Source organism: Gymnogyps californianus, chromosome 10 (genome assembly GCF_018139145.2).
Source record: "Gymnogyps californianus isolate 813 chromosome 10, ASM1813914v2, whole genome shotgun sequence".
Classification (NCBI taxonomy): domain Eukaryota; kingdom Metazoa; phylum Chordata; class Aves; order Accipitriformes; family Cathartidae; genus Gymnogyps; species Gymnogyps californianus.
This window is the reverse complement of record NC_059480.1, coordinates 27,228,475-27,247,451: the sequence shown is the minus strand read 5'-3', so window position 1 is coordinate 27,247,451 and position 18,977 is coordinate 27,228,475. Positions and strand designations below refer to the sequence as shown.

At 50.2% G+C, this 18,977-nt stretch overlaps 2 protein-coding genes across 2 annotated transcripts; one reads left to right on the top strand and one right to left on the bottom strand.

The window, feature by feature from the left end:
• Nucleotides 1-331: 331 nt before the first annotated feature.
• Nucleotides 332-4,347, top strand: IL12A (interleukin 12A). The gene is made up of 5 exons (XM_050902683.1): nucleotides 332-577; nucleotides 2,812-2,919; nucleotides 3,024-3,065; nucleotides 3,169-3,273; nucleotides 4,180-4,347. Exons 1-5 carry the CDS (start codon nucleotides 332-334, stop codon nucleotides 4,345-4,347), a joined length of 669 nt encoding a protein of 222 aa, XP_050758640.1.
• Nucleotides 4,348-6,161: 1,814 nt separating this feature from the next.
• On the bottom strand, nucleotides 6,162-15,344 carry LOC127020055 (NACHT, LRR and PYD domains-containing protein 1a-like). The gene is made up of 14 exons (XM_050902482.1): nucleotides 15,296-15,344; nucleotides 14,643-14,693; nucleotides 14,131-14,160; nucleotides 12,965-13,012; nucleotides 12,829-12,872; nucleotides 12,662-12,711; nucleotides 11,638-11,858; nucleotides 11,298-11,548; nucleotides 10,617-10,751; nucleotides 10,173-10,311; nucleotides 9,639-9,692; nucleotides 9,445-9,528; nucleotides 8,053-8,322; nucleotides 6,162-7,254 (listed from the first exon to the last, which is right to left on the bottom strand). The coding sequence occupies exons 5-14, from the start codon at nucleotides 12,868-12,870 to the stop codon at nucleotides 7,235-7,237; spliced, it is 1,266 nt and encodes a 421-aa protein (XP_050758439.1). The 5' UTR covers nucleotides 12,871-12,872; nucleotides 12,965-13,012; nucleotides 14,131-14,160; nucleotides 14,643-14,693; nucleotides 15,296-15,344; the 3' UTR covers nucleotides 6,162-7,234.
• Between the last annotated feature and the right edge of the window lie 3,633 nt (nucleotides 15,345-18,977).

Genomic DNA, 18,977 nt, shown 5'->3' with positions numbered 1-18,977 from the left:
AGATCTGCCCCGCAGCATCCTCAGCCAGGCTCAGGACCTGGCAGCGACCCCAGGAGCAGAAGCTCCGGGCCAACCCCCCCCCCCGCCCCGCTCCGCCCCGGGACGCGGTCCCCCCCGCCCCGCGGTGCCGGGATTCCCGGCGGGCGGCGGCCCCGCCGCTCTCGGGATGAGTGATGGCTGCCCCCCGGCCGGGCCCCGCGGCTGCCAGCGCTCACCGAGCCGCTGCTGGAACGGAAAGGAGAAGAGGGGGAACTCCCGCTCCCGCCGCCCCTATAAAAGCCGGTGAGGTCCCGCCGGCACCGGCACCGCTCCCCCGGCAGCAAGCAGCAGCATGGAGCAACGCGGCGGTACCGGCAGCGCGGGCAGCAGCGGGCAGGCAGCGCCGCGTAGCGCCGCGCTCCGGCGCTGCAGGCAGCGGGCAGGGTCCTGGGCGCTCCTGCCCGCCCTCTGCCTGGCTCTGGCCCTGCCGTCCCCCGCCCGGGCGCTGCCGCCGCCCCCCCGCCACCGCCTGGCCGAGGGGCTGAGCCGCTCCCGGGAGCTGCTGGCGGCCGCCAACGCTTCCCTCCACCGGCTGAAGGTCTGCGAGGGGCCGGGCGGGCAACGGGACGGGCTGGGGGCGGGTTGGTGAGGGGACACGGGCAGGCGGGGATGGGGCAGCCGTGGTAGCCAGGCGGGCGGTGGAGGCTTGGTGAGGGTACCCTGGAGGGCGATGATGGTAGCCAGGCAGGAGGGGATGGGTTGGTGATGGTACCCAGGCAGGCAGGGATGGGGCAGTGGTGGCACCCAGGCAGGACGGTGATGGGGCAGTGGTGGTACCCGGGCGGGCAGTGATGGGGCAGTGGTGGCACCCAGGCGGGCAGTGATGGGGCAGTGATGGTACCCAGGCAGGCGGTGATGGGGCAGTGGTGGTACCCAGGCGGGCAATGATGGGGCAGTGATGGTACCCAGGAGGGCAGTGATGGGGCAGTGGTGGCACCCAGGAGGGCAGTGATGGGTTGGTGATGGTACCCAGGCAGGCGGTGATGGGGCAGTGGTGGTACCCAGGCGGGCAATGATGGGCAGTGATGGTACCCAGGAGGCAGTGATGGGGCAGTGGTGGCACCCAGGCAGGTGGTGATGGGGCGGTGATGGTACCCAGGCAGGTGGTGATGGGGCAGTGGTGGCACCCAGGCAGGCAGTGATGGGGCAGTGATGGTACCCAGGCAGGCAGTGATGGGGCAGTGATGGTACCCAGGAGGGCAGTGATGGGGCAGTGGTGGCACCCAGGCAGGCGGTGATGGGGCAGTGGTGGCACCCAGGCGGGCAATGATGGGGCAGTGATGGCACCCAGGCAGGCGGTGATGGGGCAGTGGTGGCACCCAGGCGGGCAATGATGGGGCAGTGATGGCACCCAGGCAGGCAGTGATGGGGCAGTGGTGGCACCCAGGCAGGTGGTGATGGGTTGGTGATGGTACCCAGGCGGGCAGTGATGGCACCCAGGCAGGCAGGGATGGGGCAGTGGTGGCACCCAGGCAGGTGGTGATGGGTTGGTGATGGTACCCAGGCGGGCAGTGATGGGTTGGTGATGGTACCCAGGCAGGCGGTGATGGGGCAGTGGTGGTACCCAGGCGGGCAATGATGGGGCAGTGATGGTACCCAGGAGGGCAGTGATGGGGCAGTGGTGGCACCCAGGCAGGTGGTGATGGGGCAGTGGTGGCACCCAGGCAGGCGGTGATGGGGCGGTGGTGGCACCCAGGCAGGCGGTGATGGGGCGGTGGTGGCACCCAGGCAGGCGGTGATGGGGCGGTGGTGGCACCCAGGCAGGTGGTGATGGGTTGGTGAGGGTACCCAGGCAGGCGGTGATGGGGCAGTGGTGGCACCCAGGCAGGCGGTGATGGGTTGGTGATGGTACCCAGGCGGGCAGTGACGGTACCCAGCTGGGCAGTGACGGGTTGCTGAGGGTACCCAGGAGGGTGGATGCTCTCTGCAGACTCCCTTTAAGACTCTAACTGGTCTTTGCTTTCATGCCTCCCCTGACCAGCCCTTTAGGATGGGGATTTGCTCAGGTGTCTTTCTCAGCCCTTGTTCACCACAGCCCCACAGAAACACGCACACCGTTAGCGGCGCCAGCAATGCATCGCCACCTGATTTGAGTGCTCTCATTTTTGAACACTTTCTTTAAGGCCACTGCAGAGCTGGCTCAGGAAATACTTCCTCACGACTTTGTCGTGTTCACATGTTGTTGCTGGTGTCGTCGGTTTGGTGCTGTACCATCCTTCCACACTAAAGCCCCCCAGCAGTAGTGCCAAGGGGATTTTTTTTGCTAAAATTCCCTGCTATTCCTTAAGCTTCATCTCAGAGAACGACAAAAACCCCACCACTAAATAGGTGCATTGTTCCCACACTTGCAGTGGGCCAGTGAGCACTGTTAAATGTGTATGCAGATGGTATTAGTTATTTTTCACTTTCTGGGAGTTACTTTACACTTAAAACTATAGCAACATAAAGTTCTCAATAGATTCGATGTCTGAGAGAATAATTCAAAGTAATGGAGGCAGTGCAATTCACAACAACGTATAAAACAAATCTGTGCAAAGCCTGAGCTTATTCCCATTAAACACAACTGCCACGTGCATTCAGTCTCTTAGTCTATTCACTAGCTTTCGTATTTAACCGTAGTCCTCACACAGCCTCATCCCTGGGATTCAGCTAAGCGCAGACAGCTGTGATGCATCGCGTATAATTGTGTGTATTTACATATATATATATATATACACACACAGTACCGTGAAGCTGAGTCAATGACCCTTTTTTATTCCATTTTTAACACAGGAGCTCGGCACCCTGGGATTTGAATGTACCCTTGAAGAGGTTGATCTGGAAGACATCACTAAGAATCAAACCAACACGATAAAAGCTTGCACATCTGAGGATCCAGGGGTAAAAAAAAATATATCAAGTTTCAGCATCATATTTTCATGGAACAGCTGTATAATTCACACTTCCACAAAATCACCATGTCTCATTTCTTCTTTAATTTGCAGACTGGAAACTGTCCGGCACTGGAAAGATCTACTTTTGATACGGTAAATTGCAAGTTTCCCAAAAGAACCCCTTCTTTTGCTTGTTGTATGTTTAAAGCATTTAACAACAGATTCCTGCATTTCCTAATAATTCTGACTTTTGCAGAATAAATGCCTGCAGGGCATCTATGAGGATCTGCATGCCTACAGGGCAGAGCTGAAGAACTTCAATGATCAAAACATGCTGGCAACTATTGATGAAATGATGAAAGTAAGTATTTCTGTCTCCTTCCTTTCTACTATTTCTGTCTTAAACCAGAGTTTTTAATCCAGTGTGCTCCATTCTGTAGTCACTCAAATAGTGACCTTTCTTTAATCTGGTAATTTAAAAAATTGTCTGTTACTGTTCTTCCTAGAAGGGACTTGATTCTTATGAATTGTGTGTCACACTTCATGTTTTTACCTTGCCGATATGGTCAACACATCGGGACTCAGATGTGTGGCTCCTTAGCAGCCCTCCTCCTTTCACACTGCTCCGCTCTCACGAGGAGATGGGGTACAGGATTTTCTGCCAGTTCCTCAGAGAACTCAAAAACGGAGTAAAAGAGAGAGTAAAAGGGACATCGCTCTATTTCCCTTCCAAATACTGAAACATAATACACCTGGTAGACTGAATATACATAGGATGTACTGAACTTTGATAAATATTATTAGTGAGTAGAGGGAATAGATGTTAAAAGCTTGTTTGTTTGTTTAACAAAAGCTGATTAAAAAAAAAGTTAATTGCCTTCCTATTGACACAGCATCTCCCAATAGCCTGGAGATTCTGGCCACGGGCAGATGAGCCCGGTCTAAGGGGTTGCTAGACAAAGCCGGACATAGGCTTATTATTAAAAAAGCATCTTTATTCCTGGGCAGAAAGAGCCTTTGTGCATGAACGGACATTTTGTCTCAAGGAAAGTACAGCTGCGCATCCTGAGTCTATTAATTATATCATTAAATATTTCAAATTTTATCCTATTAATTATATCATTAAATATTTCAAATTTTGCATTTATGAGAGTACATTCTTATTTCTAAGTCTTGTCATTTATCACTCAGGGGGTGAAAAATCGCGAGGGGTTTTTGTTTCAGCCGCTTTCTGGTGATAGTTTTTAACGCCCCTACCTCTTCCCAGGCCCTGAAGACCAGCAGCAGGAGCGTGCCGCAGCCGTCGGCAGGCGCGGGGCTGACCTCCTTCAAGGAGAGGATGAGGTTTTGCAGCATCCTTCACGCCTTCCGAATCCGCACGGTCACCATCAACAGGATGATGAACTACCTGACCTCTCTGGAGAGCTCACTCTAAGCGCCCAGCCCTCCAACGCTTTGGGTATAAATTTGACCTAAGGATGTCTTGGAGAAAAAAATAGTAGGGTCAATCCCCCGTGAGGTGGTTGGGGGCTTTTAAGGAATCTAGCGCATAATATTTCACAGAGTTTCTTATAAATCATGTTTTAGCGAGCTGTTGTCAGTGCCTTTTAAGCTATCATGTTAAACTTCTAGATTTCTAGAAAATAAGCTACATCGTAGTACCAAAATGTTCTCAAACCACTGAACACTCAACTGTAATTTGTCTTCACTGTTTTATTTATTCAGCTGTAATTTTCAGAAACTGAAACGTATTTATAATAATCAATTTATTTATGATGATATTCCTTATTTATTCTATTTATTGCCTAATAAAATTAAAATTTGCACAAAAAATATGGTGACTTTTTTTTCTTCCTTGAGATATAACATGAATCAATACGATAACGTCATATCGATCATACTTTTAATATACTTTGAATATTGCTGGCATGTAAAGGTGTAGCATAGTAACATTCAGCACTGGTATATTTTAAAATCCCATTTCCGTCTTCTTACTTACATCAGACGTGCTGCTTGCAGATTTTCTCTCGGACTGAGCACTCAAAGCAACCCACTCGATTTCATCCTCATTTACAGTGATTTTCCAGCCGGTTACATAGTTTCCAGGGTGAAATCCTGGCCCCACCGAAATCAATGGCTAAATTGTTTGTTTCAGCGAGGCAGGGATTTATGCGTAGCTTTGAAGGCCAGGAGGGATGCCGGGATGATTATCTTCCCAATTCCTGCCCGCAGTACGTAAGCCAGCCCGGACAAAGGCGTCCATCCCCTCTTTGGCAGGGCACTCACTTTGGCCATGTCCCAGCCAGCTCCCACGTTGCCTCCGCTGCCCCTCCTCACCAGCACCGTGTTCTTCAGCTCGCTCCCCTTGCTTGGTTTCTCCAAGCTCTGCCCTCCCACCTCTTTGGGGGACCCCTGAGCAGCCCCCTTTGATGCTGAGCGGCTGGTGGGACCCCCTGCTCTTCCAGATGCCGAGGGGACAGCTGCCATCCTCATCCTCTCCCCTCTTCCCCAAGCGCCGGTGTTACCTGCACGCCACACCAGCCCTTAACATGTCATCTTATAAACTCCCACCGCCTGAACTAGAGCCATAGTCCCTACTCCCACAGACCACCCATAACATACACCGAGTCGTAAGGTAAGAGCAACCTCATGCCTTGGTGCCCTGGTGACCTCAGGCAACTGTAATGTTTTAATTCCTTCTGCCTGCAAGACCTGGACAAAGCCAACCCGCAGAAATACATTTTTTTAAAAAGGTTCTGGATTTTGATTTGAAGAACCTGCAGGTTGAAGACCTTATCATCTCTTGTCACCAGCTGCTATGCTATCCAGTTACCCTCATTATTACAAATCAGCATCTTATTTCCAGCTTAGATTTACTGATTTCTGCTTCTGACCAGAGGGTCCTGTTAGAGCTTTGGTTTTTATCGGGTATTTTAAACATCCCCAATGGCAATTTCCCCCTACGTGTCCCAGAGAGAAGAGCCAAGGGCAGCTCCGCCTGGGGATGGAGAGCCCCACACGAGCCTCCCTGCCTCCCACAGCTTTTTTTTTCCCCTTAAACACCCCACCAGCAGAAGAGCCCGCGAGGTCCTGGGCACCAACACAGCCCTTTTCCTCGGCCACCCCCTGGGATGCACGTAGCAGTGGAGCATCAAGGGTTGGGAAGATGGCCCACAACATACAACAACCTTGCAACATTTCATCCAATAGCTAAAATTTAAAAAAAAAATCAGAAATCATATGTAAATAGTGTAAAAGTTTCCTTTTTAATCCTTATTTTTTAAAAGTATGCTTTTTCTTTCATAAACATACACAGAGGAAGATGATCAAAAGAATCCTGTGTCTTTAAAAACAAGACAATCTCCCGTATCAGGTCGCTGCTCTCTTCTGCAAACAACATGCTTTCCAAATCTTTTCCAATTCTGTAGTACCTGCATTGCCGACAGAGGAACAGCCTTCGCAGAGATTTTGGCTTCTCCCATTTTAGTTTAAGCACCTAATTCTATTAAAGTTAAAATTAACCAAGTAAAAAAAAAAGCATAAGAAGTTTGTAATATAAAAAAAAAATTATACAACATAAAAAATTCTCTCATAAAAATTGAGACAGACTATACAGAAAAGAGTGAAGAAGAGATTCCCAGGGAAAATGCAAAGCTGCCTGGAGTTAATAGTGGTGCTCCCGTGAAATCAGTCATCAGGCTTTCAGAGAACAGAACCACAGCTTAACAAGGACTGAATGTACACAAGTATGTACAGTAATTATGTATATATACAGTGATAATGCAAAGGAATTTATCTGCAAGTTTAGGATTATTCTTCCTTGATCTTGGGCATCTGTGGGAAATACAATGTACCTCATGATTTTGGCAGTTCAATATTTTTTTTCAGGGGACGAAAGTTTCCGCATAACTTTTCTCCCTGTCTTTTCCTGATGTAAATAAAAACGTTTCCAGATAACGATCATATATCTGAACAAGGTAAACTGGTTTCTTCCAGTGTTCATGTCTTTTAGGACTGGCTCAAATGAGACAAAGCTGGGTGGCAGTGTTGGGTTTCCCCATACGTGAAGCCCGGCACTCCCGGCCGTGATGCCGGGATCCACCGCATGAGTAATTGCTCCTGAAAGTCCTAGGTGTGCTTATATCCGCGCAAAATTTCATTCACATTTCTGGCGAAGATCCGGCCTAAACTTTCCCCTGAGTGATGATGCCTTGCATCTTCTTGCCCGAATCTCAGCGAGATCCCAGGGAAGCAGCCGGAGAAGCGTAACGGCTGGCTGGGGAAGCTCCCACCGCGCTCCTTCCAGCTGCGGCTTCACCAGCTCAGCACTGAGCCGAGAAACCTGAGCAAAGGAACACGCACAAACACATAGGGATTATCGGATCTCTGGAAGTTACTGCAATATTCAAGTTGAATAATAAATGTATTAAAAACCTATGAGACAGCACAAGGCTATGGCACAGACAGGTCTGTGAGGGTCAGATGAGTGAGGGAGCACGAGCAGCTCTCCACCCTTGGCAGCCAGGTTGCTTTTAGGGAGAATTAAGAAAGAACAAAGTTTTGCCTGTTCCAGAAAAAAAATATATTTAGTTTTTGAGAAAGGTTCCCCTTGGCTGCCTGAGTTCTCAGCTCACTGAACAACTCTGGTCTGCAGAAGGTGAACTGAACGTAAGGAGCCCCACAGAAATGAGCAGGGGCACCCGTGGGCAGTAAGGAAATACACACACACACAGAGGTCTGCAGGACTGAACCGCTAAGTCATCTGTCAGGGGAAGGTGTTAATTAACCCTTCCTAAAGTACATCAGAGTGAAGACCCAAACATCTCTTCTTTGGACTCCCCGAGAAAACCAAGAATTGGCTTGGGTGTATAACACTGATCTGTTTGACCATGACGGACAGGTCAAGCTGAGAGTACTCTCAACACAGTCAGTGCAAAACTATTACTCATTTTGTAAGTTTCTGAAGGGAAGTATAAAAATGCCACAAGAAAGAAAGACATTGCTAATATCAGAAGGGAGACAATTTTGACCCACGTAGTAAAACTTGTACTAGGTATCTGGTAAGCTCTCTGATGCAAATTCTAAAAATACATCTGAAACACTCTGATGTAATTAAATAAATATAATGGGAAGGTGATACCTTGTAGGGCTTGCAATATCTCATAGGATGCTTTTTCATGGAGACTTCTGTACAAAGCTTCTGCAGTTGCGTTGCCTTGTTCTCTGTCTCTCCACTTGCTTAACACCAGAAATTTTTGCATATTAACTTCTTGCTCTGATGCCTGAATCTGCTCAATGTCTTTCATTGCCACCTGAAGACACTCAATAGCAATTTCTCTCCACTGCCTACCAAACAACTTTGCGATCACCATCAGCTGTGGATCAGTTAAGTCTTTTGTTTCAATTCCATCTGAAAAGACATAGAACAAAAATCAGATTTAACATTGCTCTTCTCATTAAACTTGTAACTAAGTTACACTATTAGTTCTGTGCTTGGCCAGAGGACACACGATGAAGGTGATCTTCTTATTCAGATTATCCAGCAAGGTCAGAGCCAAGCGCTGGAGAAAAGCACCTGACGGACTAAGAAGCCTAGCTCATGACGATGACATCATCTGATTGCACGCTGGCTGCTGTAAAGGGTTTTTTTCCCCATTTATAAGTAGCTATTCATCCAGCAGAAGAACCTCCCTTGGTACGTTAGGTTACCAAGCACCCAGAGATTTTGAGATGTATAACGCTACGGCCACGCTAAGCACTCGCTACCTCCCGGCAAGTTCAGAAGTCTGTTGTTGTCAAAAACTACGGCTGCTCCAGGAAGGTGATGTTTGTTTTTCCTTTAATTACAGCAGCTCGGCAGTCTCAGCCCGCGCTGTTACACACAGGCTGAGCGGCTTTCCTTCTCCCTGTCACCACTTGCACATAAAAGCGAGGTTTCGAGGGAGGGAAGCTCTCCCTCTGGTGGCTGCAGGCACCCATAAACCCACACCCACATGGCTACTTTTGCTGATTTTTTTAATTTATTTATTTACTTATTGAACAAACATTATTTCTCCTGTGTTTTTTCCAAGTAACTATTAGTAAATGCATAGTTTCTGGGTGGGAGCTCCCAGACACCATGCATTTCTGACCATCAGGACATAAATAGGAGCTGACTTTTTTTTCAGAAAAACTCAGTCTGTTACGGCTCAGGAGATATCCCAAATGCAAAATCTGAGACATGTAGTGGAAACCTCTTTCAAAAACAGCCACTATTGCCTAGTCTTAGAAGACAATACCATTTTAGCTGACCCTTATAAAGCACATTTCCTAGCTGCATTCCCCCATTTACTTCCTGAACGAATGAAGGTGTACCAAAGCATAAAAAAGTAGCTACAAATTCTGCACCTACAAAAGTGGCGCTTCCTATATTTCATGCTCAGATTTGTGGAAGTCTTTAAAAAGTGAGCTCAGGTTCAATTCACGGGATACAAAAAAACCCCACCAAAACCAACCCCAACCTGTTATTTTACATGACACAGAAATGCTCTACCTGCGGTATTGCCGGTCTTTTGCTTTTTGCTACAGAGCTTGTCTTCTTCCAAAATGCTGAGGGCTGGTTTCCGTTTTTTGACACCTAAGAAGCGAGTGAGAGGTGATGTTACTTCTTTCGTATCACTTGAGCTACAGCAGCAAGCGAGGTACACAGAGAATACGCAACCCCGACTTATCTTCAAATTGACTTACTGACTGCGCTTCTTTTCTGCTCGTTTTTGTTCTGATCGTAATGTATCCAGTCACCTGGTAAACAGTTTTCAGAGGAAACAGAAGGTGAGGTAGGAATTCCCATTGCTATGCCCTACATCCAACAATTCTCGGGCACAAAACCAAGCTGTTGGCTGGATTCTGGCTGCTGAGCTAAGATTTTATATAATGAGATGATTTTTTTCCCCTTTTATCCAACGTGCTGCAGCATGCCATCTACAATACGCAATAGAGATTGCATATTATTCCCAGTAAGTAAAACTAAAGCGGAGCATCCACCCGCACACCCCGCAGCCCTGAAGCCTTCGCCTGTTTGCTCAGGAGGGATTATGCAGGTTACTGCAACATCCACTACACGACCTCCCGGAGCTCTTCTCTTTGTGTTTTATCACTTCCAGCTCCAAACTTGGCGATTTTAACAGCAGGAATTTAGGTGCATCTAGGGGCTGAATAACACCCCAACTCCTGCATCTTTTCAGGAGGAACAAACTAGTCATGGGAAGACCAAAGACTCACTCTCCCTTAGTTTTGCTTTCCATATGGTCGCATCAGACTCCAGCTCAACCAAAGACAAGGTGAAGTCGTCGGGTTTCTCCAAATAGACTTCAATGTAACTTTTTAGTTTCAAGAGAGATCCATCAATAAATTCAATTTCCTATACAATGTAAATATGTGAAAAATAAATATTTATCCAAAACATAAACTAAAGAGGAAGTATTTGGCTGTCGGCACAGATCTGAGCCCAACTCCAATCTCCCCAGAGTTTTGCTGTTGACTTTAGCATCAGGATTTCATCCCGAAATTTTAGGGCTCTCAGAGGCAAGTGCTTTCTGCAGCAATGGCAAATGAATGTGAAAAATACCCTTAATGCCAGTGCAGGAACGTACAGGAAGAGCCATTTTGTGCCATGTTTCTAATGAAGCTGCAATGCACGAAATGAGGGTTGTGTAAGGGACTTACCTCTGGAGTTACTTCAGCTTCTGGCTCACACACTAATCTATATCTCTTTCCTTCCTGAAGTAATTTTTGGCATACAGGGGGCTTGTCAATTTTAATGAATTTCTTCTTTGAATGTTTTACGGCTCTTGAGATATCCTAAAATTTAAAAATACAATTTAAAGGTTACTCGCCTCAGTAAAGGCATTAACATTTAAAACCTGTGCTAATGTGGCCCCTTGGGCTTTTCTCCGTCCCCGGCTCTGTGAAATGGCCATGACCTGTTCCACATGGCAAACTTTACAGAAAGCTGTGCACTAAACACCATCCTCGAAAAACATCAAATAAACTTCTTCAGCTATTGCGCTACATGGGTGAAATTAGATAGAAGAGGTCTGCAACTCGAATAAAAGGAAGGGTATTCGTTGCTGTCCTCTCCTAGTGTTTGCCTACATATTGCAGCGGGGAATGGGTGAGAGGACAAGAAGCCCTTTCAGGTATAAATCCTGAGCTCTGTGGATTTTGGTGGCAAACAGGTATCTGATGTATTTCTTTTCTATAGCAGTTTGTAAGTGAGTATGTGGGCCGGTACAATCGCTTAAGTATCATATCCTAACTTGGCAGACCTTTTCAGTAGCATCCCCATAACCAGCCCTGCTGGTATTTCTACGTCATGCCACCCTACACCCCTGACACAAGCCATACATTTATAAAGGAGTTGTTGTTTGTAGCCACGTAGACCCGAAAGGATAAGGAGGGATGCTCATCGACGGCTTTGTAGAGGATGACGGCGCCGTGGTACTGCACGGGCTCCTGGCTCTGGATGAGTGGTCCCACCGGTGAGAGCGAGCTCACCAGCCACTTCACGTGCGAGGCCGAGTAGTCGGCGGAGGGCTCGATGGCTGCATCCTTGCCTTTGATGTGCAAAACCTTGAAGGCCATGCCAGCGCCATGATCTGCGGGGACACGGGGCTGTCTCAGCACCTCCTGTGCCGGGGAGAGCTGGCAGCCTCCCGCACCCGCCGGGCCGGTGGCCGGCACTCACCGCTGAGGCAGAGGGAGTGGGGAAACTGGATGGAGGCGAGAGCGGGGGCCGAGTCGCAGTGCACGTCAAAGAGGGGGCCGCCCACGATCAACGGCTTCTTCACGAGGCCGGCGTATTTGCTCCAGGATAAGAGGGAATATGTGATTTTGACGGCCCCCGTTACCTCAAAAATCAAGCCCGTGAGGCTGCACTGGTAAGTCCCCTCTGCATCCAGCTGCACCCTGCCGTGGGCAAGAGTGATCCGGTTAGTTTAGTTTCCACTGCCTAGTAAATATCATAAAAATGTGGTTTGCAAGGGATATCAGAGAAACTCCCTTCCCAGCAAGTGCAGAGCACTTTATCTGAATAGCACAGAAGCCACAACAATTTTTTGTCTCCTGTCTCTACGTTTAAACCGTCACCGGAGTGTTAAAAACTGGCCAGGAGGACCCAGCCAGTGCATGCAAAATAGCTGTAATGAACATTTTGCATAACGTTTCCTGCAAATGAAGCAGTTGCTTTTACACGAAGGGCTCAGCCCAGCTCCCATCGACGTCGGAGCCAAAAATCCTACACGGACAATGCCAAAATCCTACACTGACAACACCAAAATCCTACACTGACAATGCCAAAATCCTACACTGATGACAACTTCCAAGACAGAGAGAGGGAGCACAAGGCTAGCATCCAAAGAAAAATGCAAGGTCAGTGCAAATGGGGAGGATGATTATTCCTGTGAAGCAGGGCAAGACCCCTCATGTGTGTCCAGACTAAAATAAGCACGGAAAAATGTGCCTGATGTTAATTACTGCAGCAAGACGAGGCAGGCAGGAAGCCATCCTAAGAGCTTTCTTGGACCAGGATCTGGAGGCAGCATGGGCAGCTGCTCTAAATTGTTTATTTTTAAGGATTTGGGGGCATCTTCCAGTACGACTCCAAATGTATTTGTGCAGCAATTAGTCTTTTTCCCACTTAAACCAAAGAGAGAAGTATCTTGATGAGAACAATGTAAATGTATACCCATTATATTAAAAAAAATCCATACATATATTGTCCTCCAGAAAGTCTCCTAGGGGTCACTTGCTCCTTCTGGTCCTATAAATAGATTTTAAAAAAATACATATTTAAAAAGGTGATGAGAGAGCAGAATTACAGTCTGCAAATTATCTCATGCAAAATACGCACATTGGTGTTTTTTTTTTTTAAACGTACATTTTCATTTCTGCAATGCTCACAGGGTGGCAGACAGTTCATGCCTAGTGAGAAAACAGGAAGATCAGCTCATTAAAAGCAAAGTAATTAAACACTCAGGAAAAAAAAAACCAGCCCTCAAGAGATCTGTTACTACCTGATTCATTGCAGCGCGGTAGCGATTCCTTCTCCTCCTGTCCTTCATCTACAAAAAAGAAGCTTGCAGCAAATACCTGAGCCTCCAGCGGGTTTCTGCTCCCATATTCAGCAAGGACAACCCACCAATTTAATTTGCTTCCGTTCATAAAAGCCTAAGGAGAATATTCCTAAGACTAGGTTCTTGCACGCACGCTTGCACACCTGCGTGTGCAGGCTTTGCACAGCATGGGGATGAAGCTGAACATCAGGATACAACTTTCGTCAAAAGCTCATAACTTGCCCAAACTACTGGAAATTTCCACTGGGGTTAAAAAAAGATTCGTCCCCAGGATAAGTCTCAGTGTGCCAAGTACAAAGTACAACCAGCCGGCATGGAAGCTGGCAACGGTGCTTCCCAGTGAGCAGGTAACCACACTATTTCCAGTGTATTTGTCTCTAAAATGATTTCAAAGCGCCTGAACCCTCACTAACCCCCAACACAGCAGAAAGCAAGCAGAGCTGACACATCGGGCAAAACCTTTTAGCCCGAAGGGTGGAATTTGCAGAAGCCGAGCGGCAGAGCTGTTGCGACAAGGTGCGAGGCAGGGCTGGCTGCCAGCGTGCAGGGGCACGGGCGCTGTGCTGCTCGCTCCTGCTCCCCGTCCCACCAACACCCCCCCACTGCAAGCAGGGACTCCAGCCAGGCTGTCCCAAAGTCATCCTGGGACATCAACACCCTCATGGGCAGGCAGATGTGGGAGAGGCAGAAAATGTATTGCTGCAGCCTGGAAAACATCAAGCAAACACCACCCAGCGCGTTGGCTCCCTTCCCGCAGCGATGCTATTTCAGTCCCCGAGCTGCAGCGGGGTTGCAGCGACCCGGGGCCACCGGCGGAAGCTCGGCTCAGCTCCGTCCGGCATCTCCCCGTGCCCACAGCCCTGCGCCGGGCTCCATTTGCAAACAGAGGCAGCCGGCGTGCACCGCGCATGCACCCCGTGCACCCCTCCTTCCTGGGTATGCTCTCTAGCCAGTCGTTTTACCGAAAGACGCGGAGGTGACGGCGGGGCCAGCTCTAAATCAGCCTCCTGCCATCACGTATCACTACCCTCACGCATCACCTATCTGTGTCGGCTTCCTCGCGCCTTGCAAGGTAGATATAAGGAACAAAGGAAAAGCACACTCACCCGACCTTCCTCCATCCAACTCCTCCCCATCTGATGAGAAAAAGCTTTGTAATTATTTAACTAAAGACTATCAATCTTGCATGAAACCAGAATAAACTGCTGGTGGTGTAACCCGCGTAAGCGCAAACCCGCAGGCTTTTCATCAACAGCAAACGCTTCCTTTAATTCTTTTCCTGTCCATCCTGTTTTGCCACTTTTGCTGCCAACTTTTAAGCAGATTTATAGCCTCTTGGTGTTTGGACAACTACTGCGGTGTAAAAACATCTGCGTGTATTGTGTCTACGGGGCTAAAGCAACATTAGCTGCTGCTCCTCTATTATTGCTCTGCTCAAAACTGAGCGGCTAGGAAATCATTTGCTCACAAAAATATCATTCTGCTTTTCAGCATGCAATCACTGAATTAACAGTCTTATACAATAACCCCGAGACTATTCCCATGAAAAGCAGCTGGTTTAAACTGAACATACATTTTCAAAAGAGAGAAAATACATAAATCGCAACGCGATGCTCACCCGACTCCTCTTCCGAGCTACTGCTGGAGCTGTTTTCGGAACTCTCCTCTCCTTAACAAAATTACACCCCGTTAGTCACAGGCAGAATGAAATAAAGCAATGCCACAGGTAAGTAAAAGGATACATCTAGAAATTTAAATACATGAGGTTGGTCAGCAAGTTAGATAATATAACAGAGCAGAAAAAAAACTGAGGCACCCTTAGGCAGAGAGGAGCATCAGAGCCTCAAATCCCAGCATCAGAGGACTCAGGTGTCACCCAGGCCCTTCTGAAGGGTACGTGTGATGTTCAAGCTGCTTAATTTTAATGTTTTATACGACCCGGGACTATTTTGGAGCTTTACCCGTGGCACGTCCCAGTTTACCCAGTTAAATTACGGTTTTCCGTGGCATGCACATGAGGTGGGAGAAGCATCGGTGGGAGCCAGCGTGTCCCACCAGTGACGTGACTCATGGGGATGTGCCATACGTGGCTTTAATAAATTATTCTTACAAACGTAGGTTGAAGAGAAACCAGTATTGCAAAGCAAGTGACTTGAGGAGTTGCAGCAGTGGCTACGCTGTGGTTTTATGATGTTGCGGGGAAATGGCGGGTGCGAGGCCGGCCACGCCAGCCCACGTGCGGGGAAAGTCCTCAGCCACGTGTGTGCTCACCCGCTGGGTGCTCCTCGGCTGAGCCCTCTCCCTCCGCACCGCCGGCCGCTACCTCTGCAAGAGAAAAGCAGTCGGGGGATATAAGCTTGAAAGAGATTTAACTCTTCTCTTGGCGTTTTTGTGCTATGCAGGTCAGAGGAAGGGAATAAATAGCAAAGGAATATGAATTTTAAAAATCAGTATTAAAAAATCAAAACTCTTGTCCATTAAACTAAGGCATTACACTGAGTTTTTTAAAGCCAGCAATTATAAAATTGCTATTTCCATTCCAAAGGATGGGCATTTCTCATAGCAAACCCATTTGAAGCGCTGTATTTCACAAAATTACCGTACCTTTTTCATCTGAAGAGAGGGACTCAGCTCCGCTGGAAGACAAAACGGGAAACAGATGAGCAGATCCGTCAGTCCTTTGCCGCGCCTCCACACCGCTGGGCGTTTACCCCCCTCCCTGCCCGCTGGCATCGCTCCCTGGCTTTGGCCAGGCAACCGGCGGCTATAAGGTAACTTAGGATGGGGGGTTGGTGATTAAAAACGCATTTTCTCTAACATCACCCATGGCCCTGGCTCTTGCCCTTGCCGTGCCAGGGACGCCTTGCTCTGCTGCACGTTTCCCACCGGCACAAGCCCTCGGCCCTGGCCCCTTTTGCAAAGCGCCCGGACTTGGCGTGCCAGGCGCCCGTTGGTTTTGGTAGCGATCCAACCAATCTTCTTCAGCAAGGCACGAAGCCCAGATAAATGCGGTGGCTCAGACGTGGCAGATGACTCCAAGAGACCCCATCACCCATTTGTGGCCCGTGGCAAATTCAGACCAACCTTCAGTCTCCATTCGTGCTTGAAAAGGGGAAATGTGCTGTTTTTACTGTTTACAGATAAAGATCAGGTCTGGAAATCTTTCCGGGGAGCTCCACAACGTCCTCCCTGCAGCCCCACCAAATAACCACCATAAAAGCTGCTGCTGAGGAAGGGAATCACCCCGGGCGCAGTTACCATAAACCAGCAGGTGACACCCAGCTCTCCTTCGCTTCGGTGGCACGAGCAAATATCTCAGCCCCTCCACCCCACCAGCAGCCAGCTGGAACGGCAGCCATACGCCATGCGGGCAGGGAAAGAGCATCTATCCCCTCGCTTTTTGGAGGCAGGTGAGGAATTTCAGTGCCGCCCTGGCAATGCCGAGGGATGCTGGCGATGGCAAAGCCAAGCCGTGGCAGTTGCTCTTTGGCAGCTCAGCTCACGAGGCTGATTTTGACCATCCCGGGCTGCCACAGTGCATCCACAGCCCGTCCACTCCAGGCCCCAGCTCCCTGGGGTGCACCCGGCAGCAGGGGGGTGCCGCCGAGGTGAGTGGGCATCACCGCGGGGGTCAGAGCCGCTGCCGTGCTGGGGCAGCTCAAACACAAAATTAAAAAATGAAAAATGAATAGGTGGTAATGGTAGAGGCAGGAAAATAAATCCCCTAACGTGTGGCTGAGGCACTAGGTGAAGCGATGCAAGCAAGAGCGGGTCCTGGGCGAAGCACGGCAGAGCAGGTGGCTGCACGGGGATGCTCCCACGCATCAGTCAAGGGCAGGGAAAACGGTGCTGCGGCCAGTTAGACACGCAGGAGAAACTGGGCAAGGGTTTCACCGCAGGCATGAATGGGAAATTACACAATGGGGTTTGTGCTTCCAAACTGTATCTTAAAAAAAATAAATAAATAACAACATAGTATCTGCAAGATTTGGACAAAACCTGGATATACCCCAGGGACGGCGCCTGAGCCAAGCACCGTTTTGTGCAACCCTTCCACCAAGCGCTGCCTTGCTAAATAAGGTTTGCTTGCAGCAGGCTTATACCCCTCACAGCTGCATTTCCCTCCTCCTAAGCTAAAAAAACACACTCCGGAGGAGAGAAGCAGGGAGAAGAGGAAAAAAAAAAAAAACCAACCCAGCCCTACTCAGTATAAGAAATTACTGCCCACAATTAATTTCAAGAGGGAAGAAAGGCATCGCCAGCTTCAGCCTCTGCCCTGCAAGAGCGGCACGGTTGTGATGTTGTTTCCCAGCCCCTGCTGAAGCAAAACCAAAGCGGGCTGACCCCGCTGGCCATCACAGCTTGAGAGGGAAAAGAGGGGAACAGGCTGGTTTCTATACGGCCCCAGCTGCCTCCTGTTGCGGGAACACCCGGGGTGCAGCCGGGGCAGCGGGGCGGGGGCCCGGGGCGGAGCGGGGCCCGGGGGAGCGGAGCCCGGGGCGGAGCGGGGCCGGCGGAGCGGAGCCCGGGGCGGAGCGGGGCCCGGGGGAGCGGAGCCCGGGGCGGAGCGGGGCCGGCGGAGCGGAGCCCAGGGCGGAGCGGGGCCCGGGGAGCGGGAACGCCGCTGGCTCGCCCAGCGCTTTTGTCTTGCCGGAGGAGAGGATGCCGAGCGGGGCCGGGAGAAGCGGGCGGCTGCGCGGCCGGGTGCTGGCCTGGCGCTGGGGAACGGGGGGGGGGGGGGGCTTGGGGAGGGCCCCTCTGCAGGTGCAAGGCTGGGCCCTGGGCCCCAAAAATGCTGTGGCTTTTTGGGGGGGGGGAAGGAAGGACCCTCTGGGGTCTGTGCCAGCGCGGGGCAGGGACCCTTCGCTGGAGTCCGGCAAGGTGGGGGAGATGGGGGGACGGGAGGCAAAGGGGAGGGAGGGTGGGTGATGCTGGGGGGGGGGAGGAGGGGGATGGTGCTGGGGGATGGGGACGGTGCTGGAAGGATGCTGGGGGGATGGGGAGGATGCGAGGGGGATGGGGAGGATGCGAGGGGGGGATCGGGAGGGGCTGGGGGTGCAGGGGGGCGTCGGGAGGATGCAGGGAGGGGGATAATAGGGGCGGGGGTGGCCGGGGGATACCGGGCAGGCCCGGGGGGTCCCGGGGATGCTGGGGAAGGCCCCGGGAGGCGGGCGGCGCATCTCGGGGGGGCAGCCGGGACCCCCGATCCCCCCCGTCCCCGCTCACCTGTCGGGCTCCTGCCCGCGGCGGGACATAGCGGCGGGAAGCGGCAGCGGCGCGGCGGCGGGAGGCGGGGAAGCAGCGCCTCGCCGCGCGGGGGGCGGTCCCGACCTCGGCCACGCCCCTGCTGCATGTGCCCCCCCCCCCCCCCGAACCCGAGTATAGAGTCCACGCAGGTCCGTGTCCCACTGACACACGCAGAGCCGCCGCGCCAGTGGGCGTGTGCGTGCACGGGACCCACACGCGTAGGTGTGGAGGTGACTGCACGTGTATGTACATCTGGCATATACACACCCACACGCAGCAGGTACTACATAGGCATACTGGATATACTGGTATATCAGATATATACTATATAGATATGTATGTATACACACTATATATGTGTACTAGGTACACTAGTATACTCAGGTACTAGATATATGCTATATAGGTACATACCTATATATACACATACCCATATTTGTATATCACACATATACACACACACTCCCTCAGTATAGATACAGATATATATGGTATACCTTCATAAATATGTATACACTATTCATATACTGGACATATTAGGTACTGTATATTAGAATAGAATATAGGTATTGTATATACATGCTAGATACACAGTGTCTATAGGTGTATGTCATGATATACAGTAAAATACCTCACCTGTGCACACACATGGTGTCTGGGTACAGCCCTCACACCAAGCTGCCAGCCCGGTGTGGTGGGTTGGCCC

What these genes read in the sequence shown, in the direction of transcription:
- IL12A (XM_050902683.1), top strand. Translation starts at nt 332, where the DNA reads ATGGAGCAACGCGGCGGTACCGGCAGCGCGGGCAGCAGCGGGCAGGCA. An exon ending in CTTCCCTCCACCGGCTGAAG is followed by an intron (nt 578 to 2,811) that starts GTCTGCGAGGGG and finishes TTTTTAACACAG; the next exon opens with GAGCTCGGCACCCTGGGATT. An exon ending in GCACATCTGAGGATCCAGGG is followed by an intron (nt 2,920 to 3,023) that starts GTAAAAAAAAAT and finishes TTTAATTTGCAG; the next exon opens with ACTGGAAACTGTCCGGCACT.
- LOC127020055 (XM_050902482.1), bottom strand. Translation starts at nt 12,870, where the DNA reads ATGAACTGTCTGCCACCCTGTGAGCATTGCAGAAATGAAAAT. An exon ending in AGCATTGCAGAAATGAAAAT is followed by an intron (nt 12,712 to 12,828) that starts GTACGTTTAAAA and finishes ATCTATTTATAG; the next exon opens with GACCAGAAGGAGCAAGTGAC. An exon ending in CCACTCCCTCTGCCTCAGCG is followed by an intron (nt 11,549 to 11,637) that starts GTGAGTGCCGGC and finishes GTGTCCCCGCAG; the next exon opens with ATCATGGCGCTGGCATGGCC.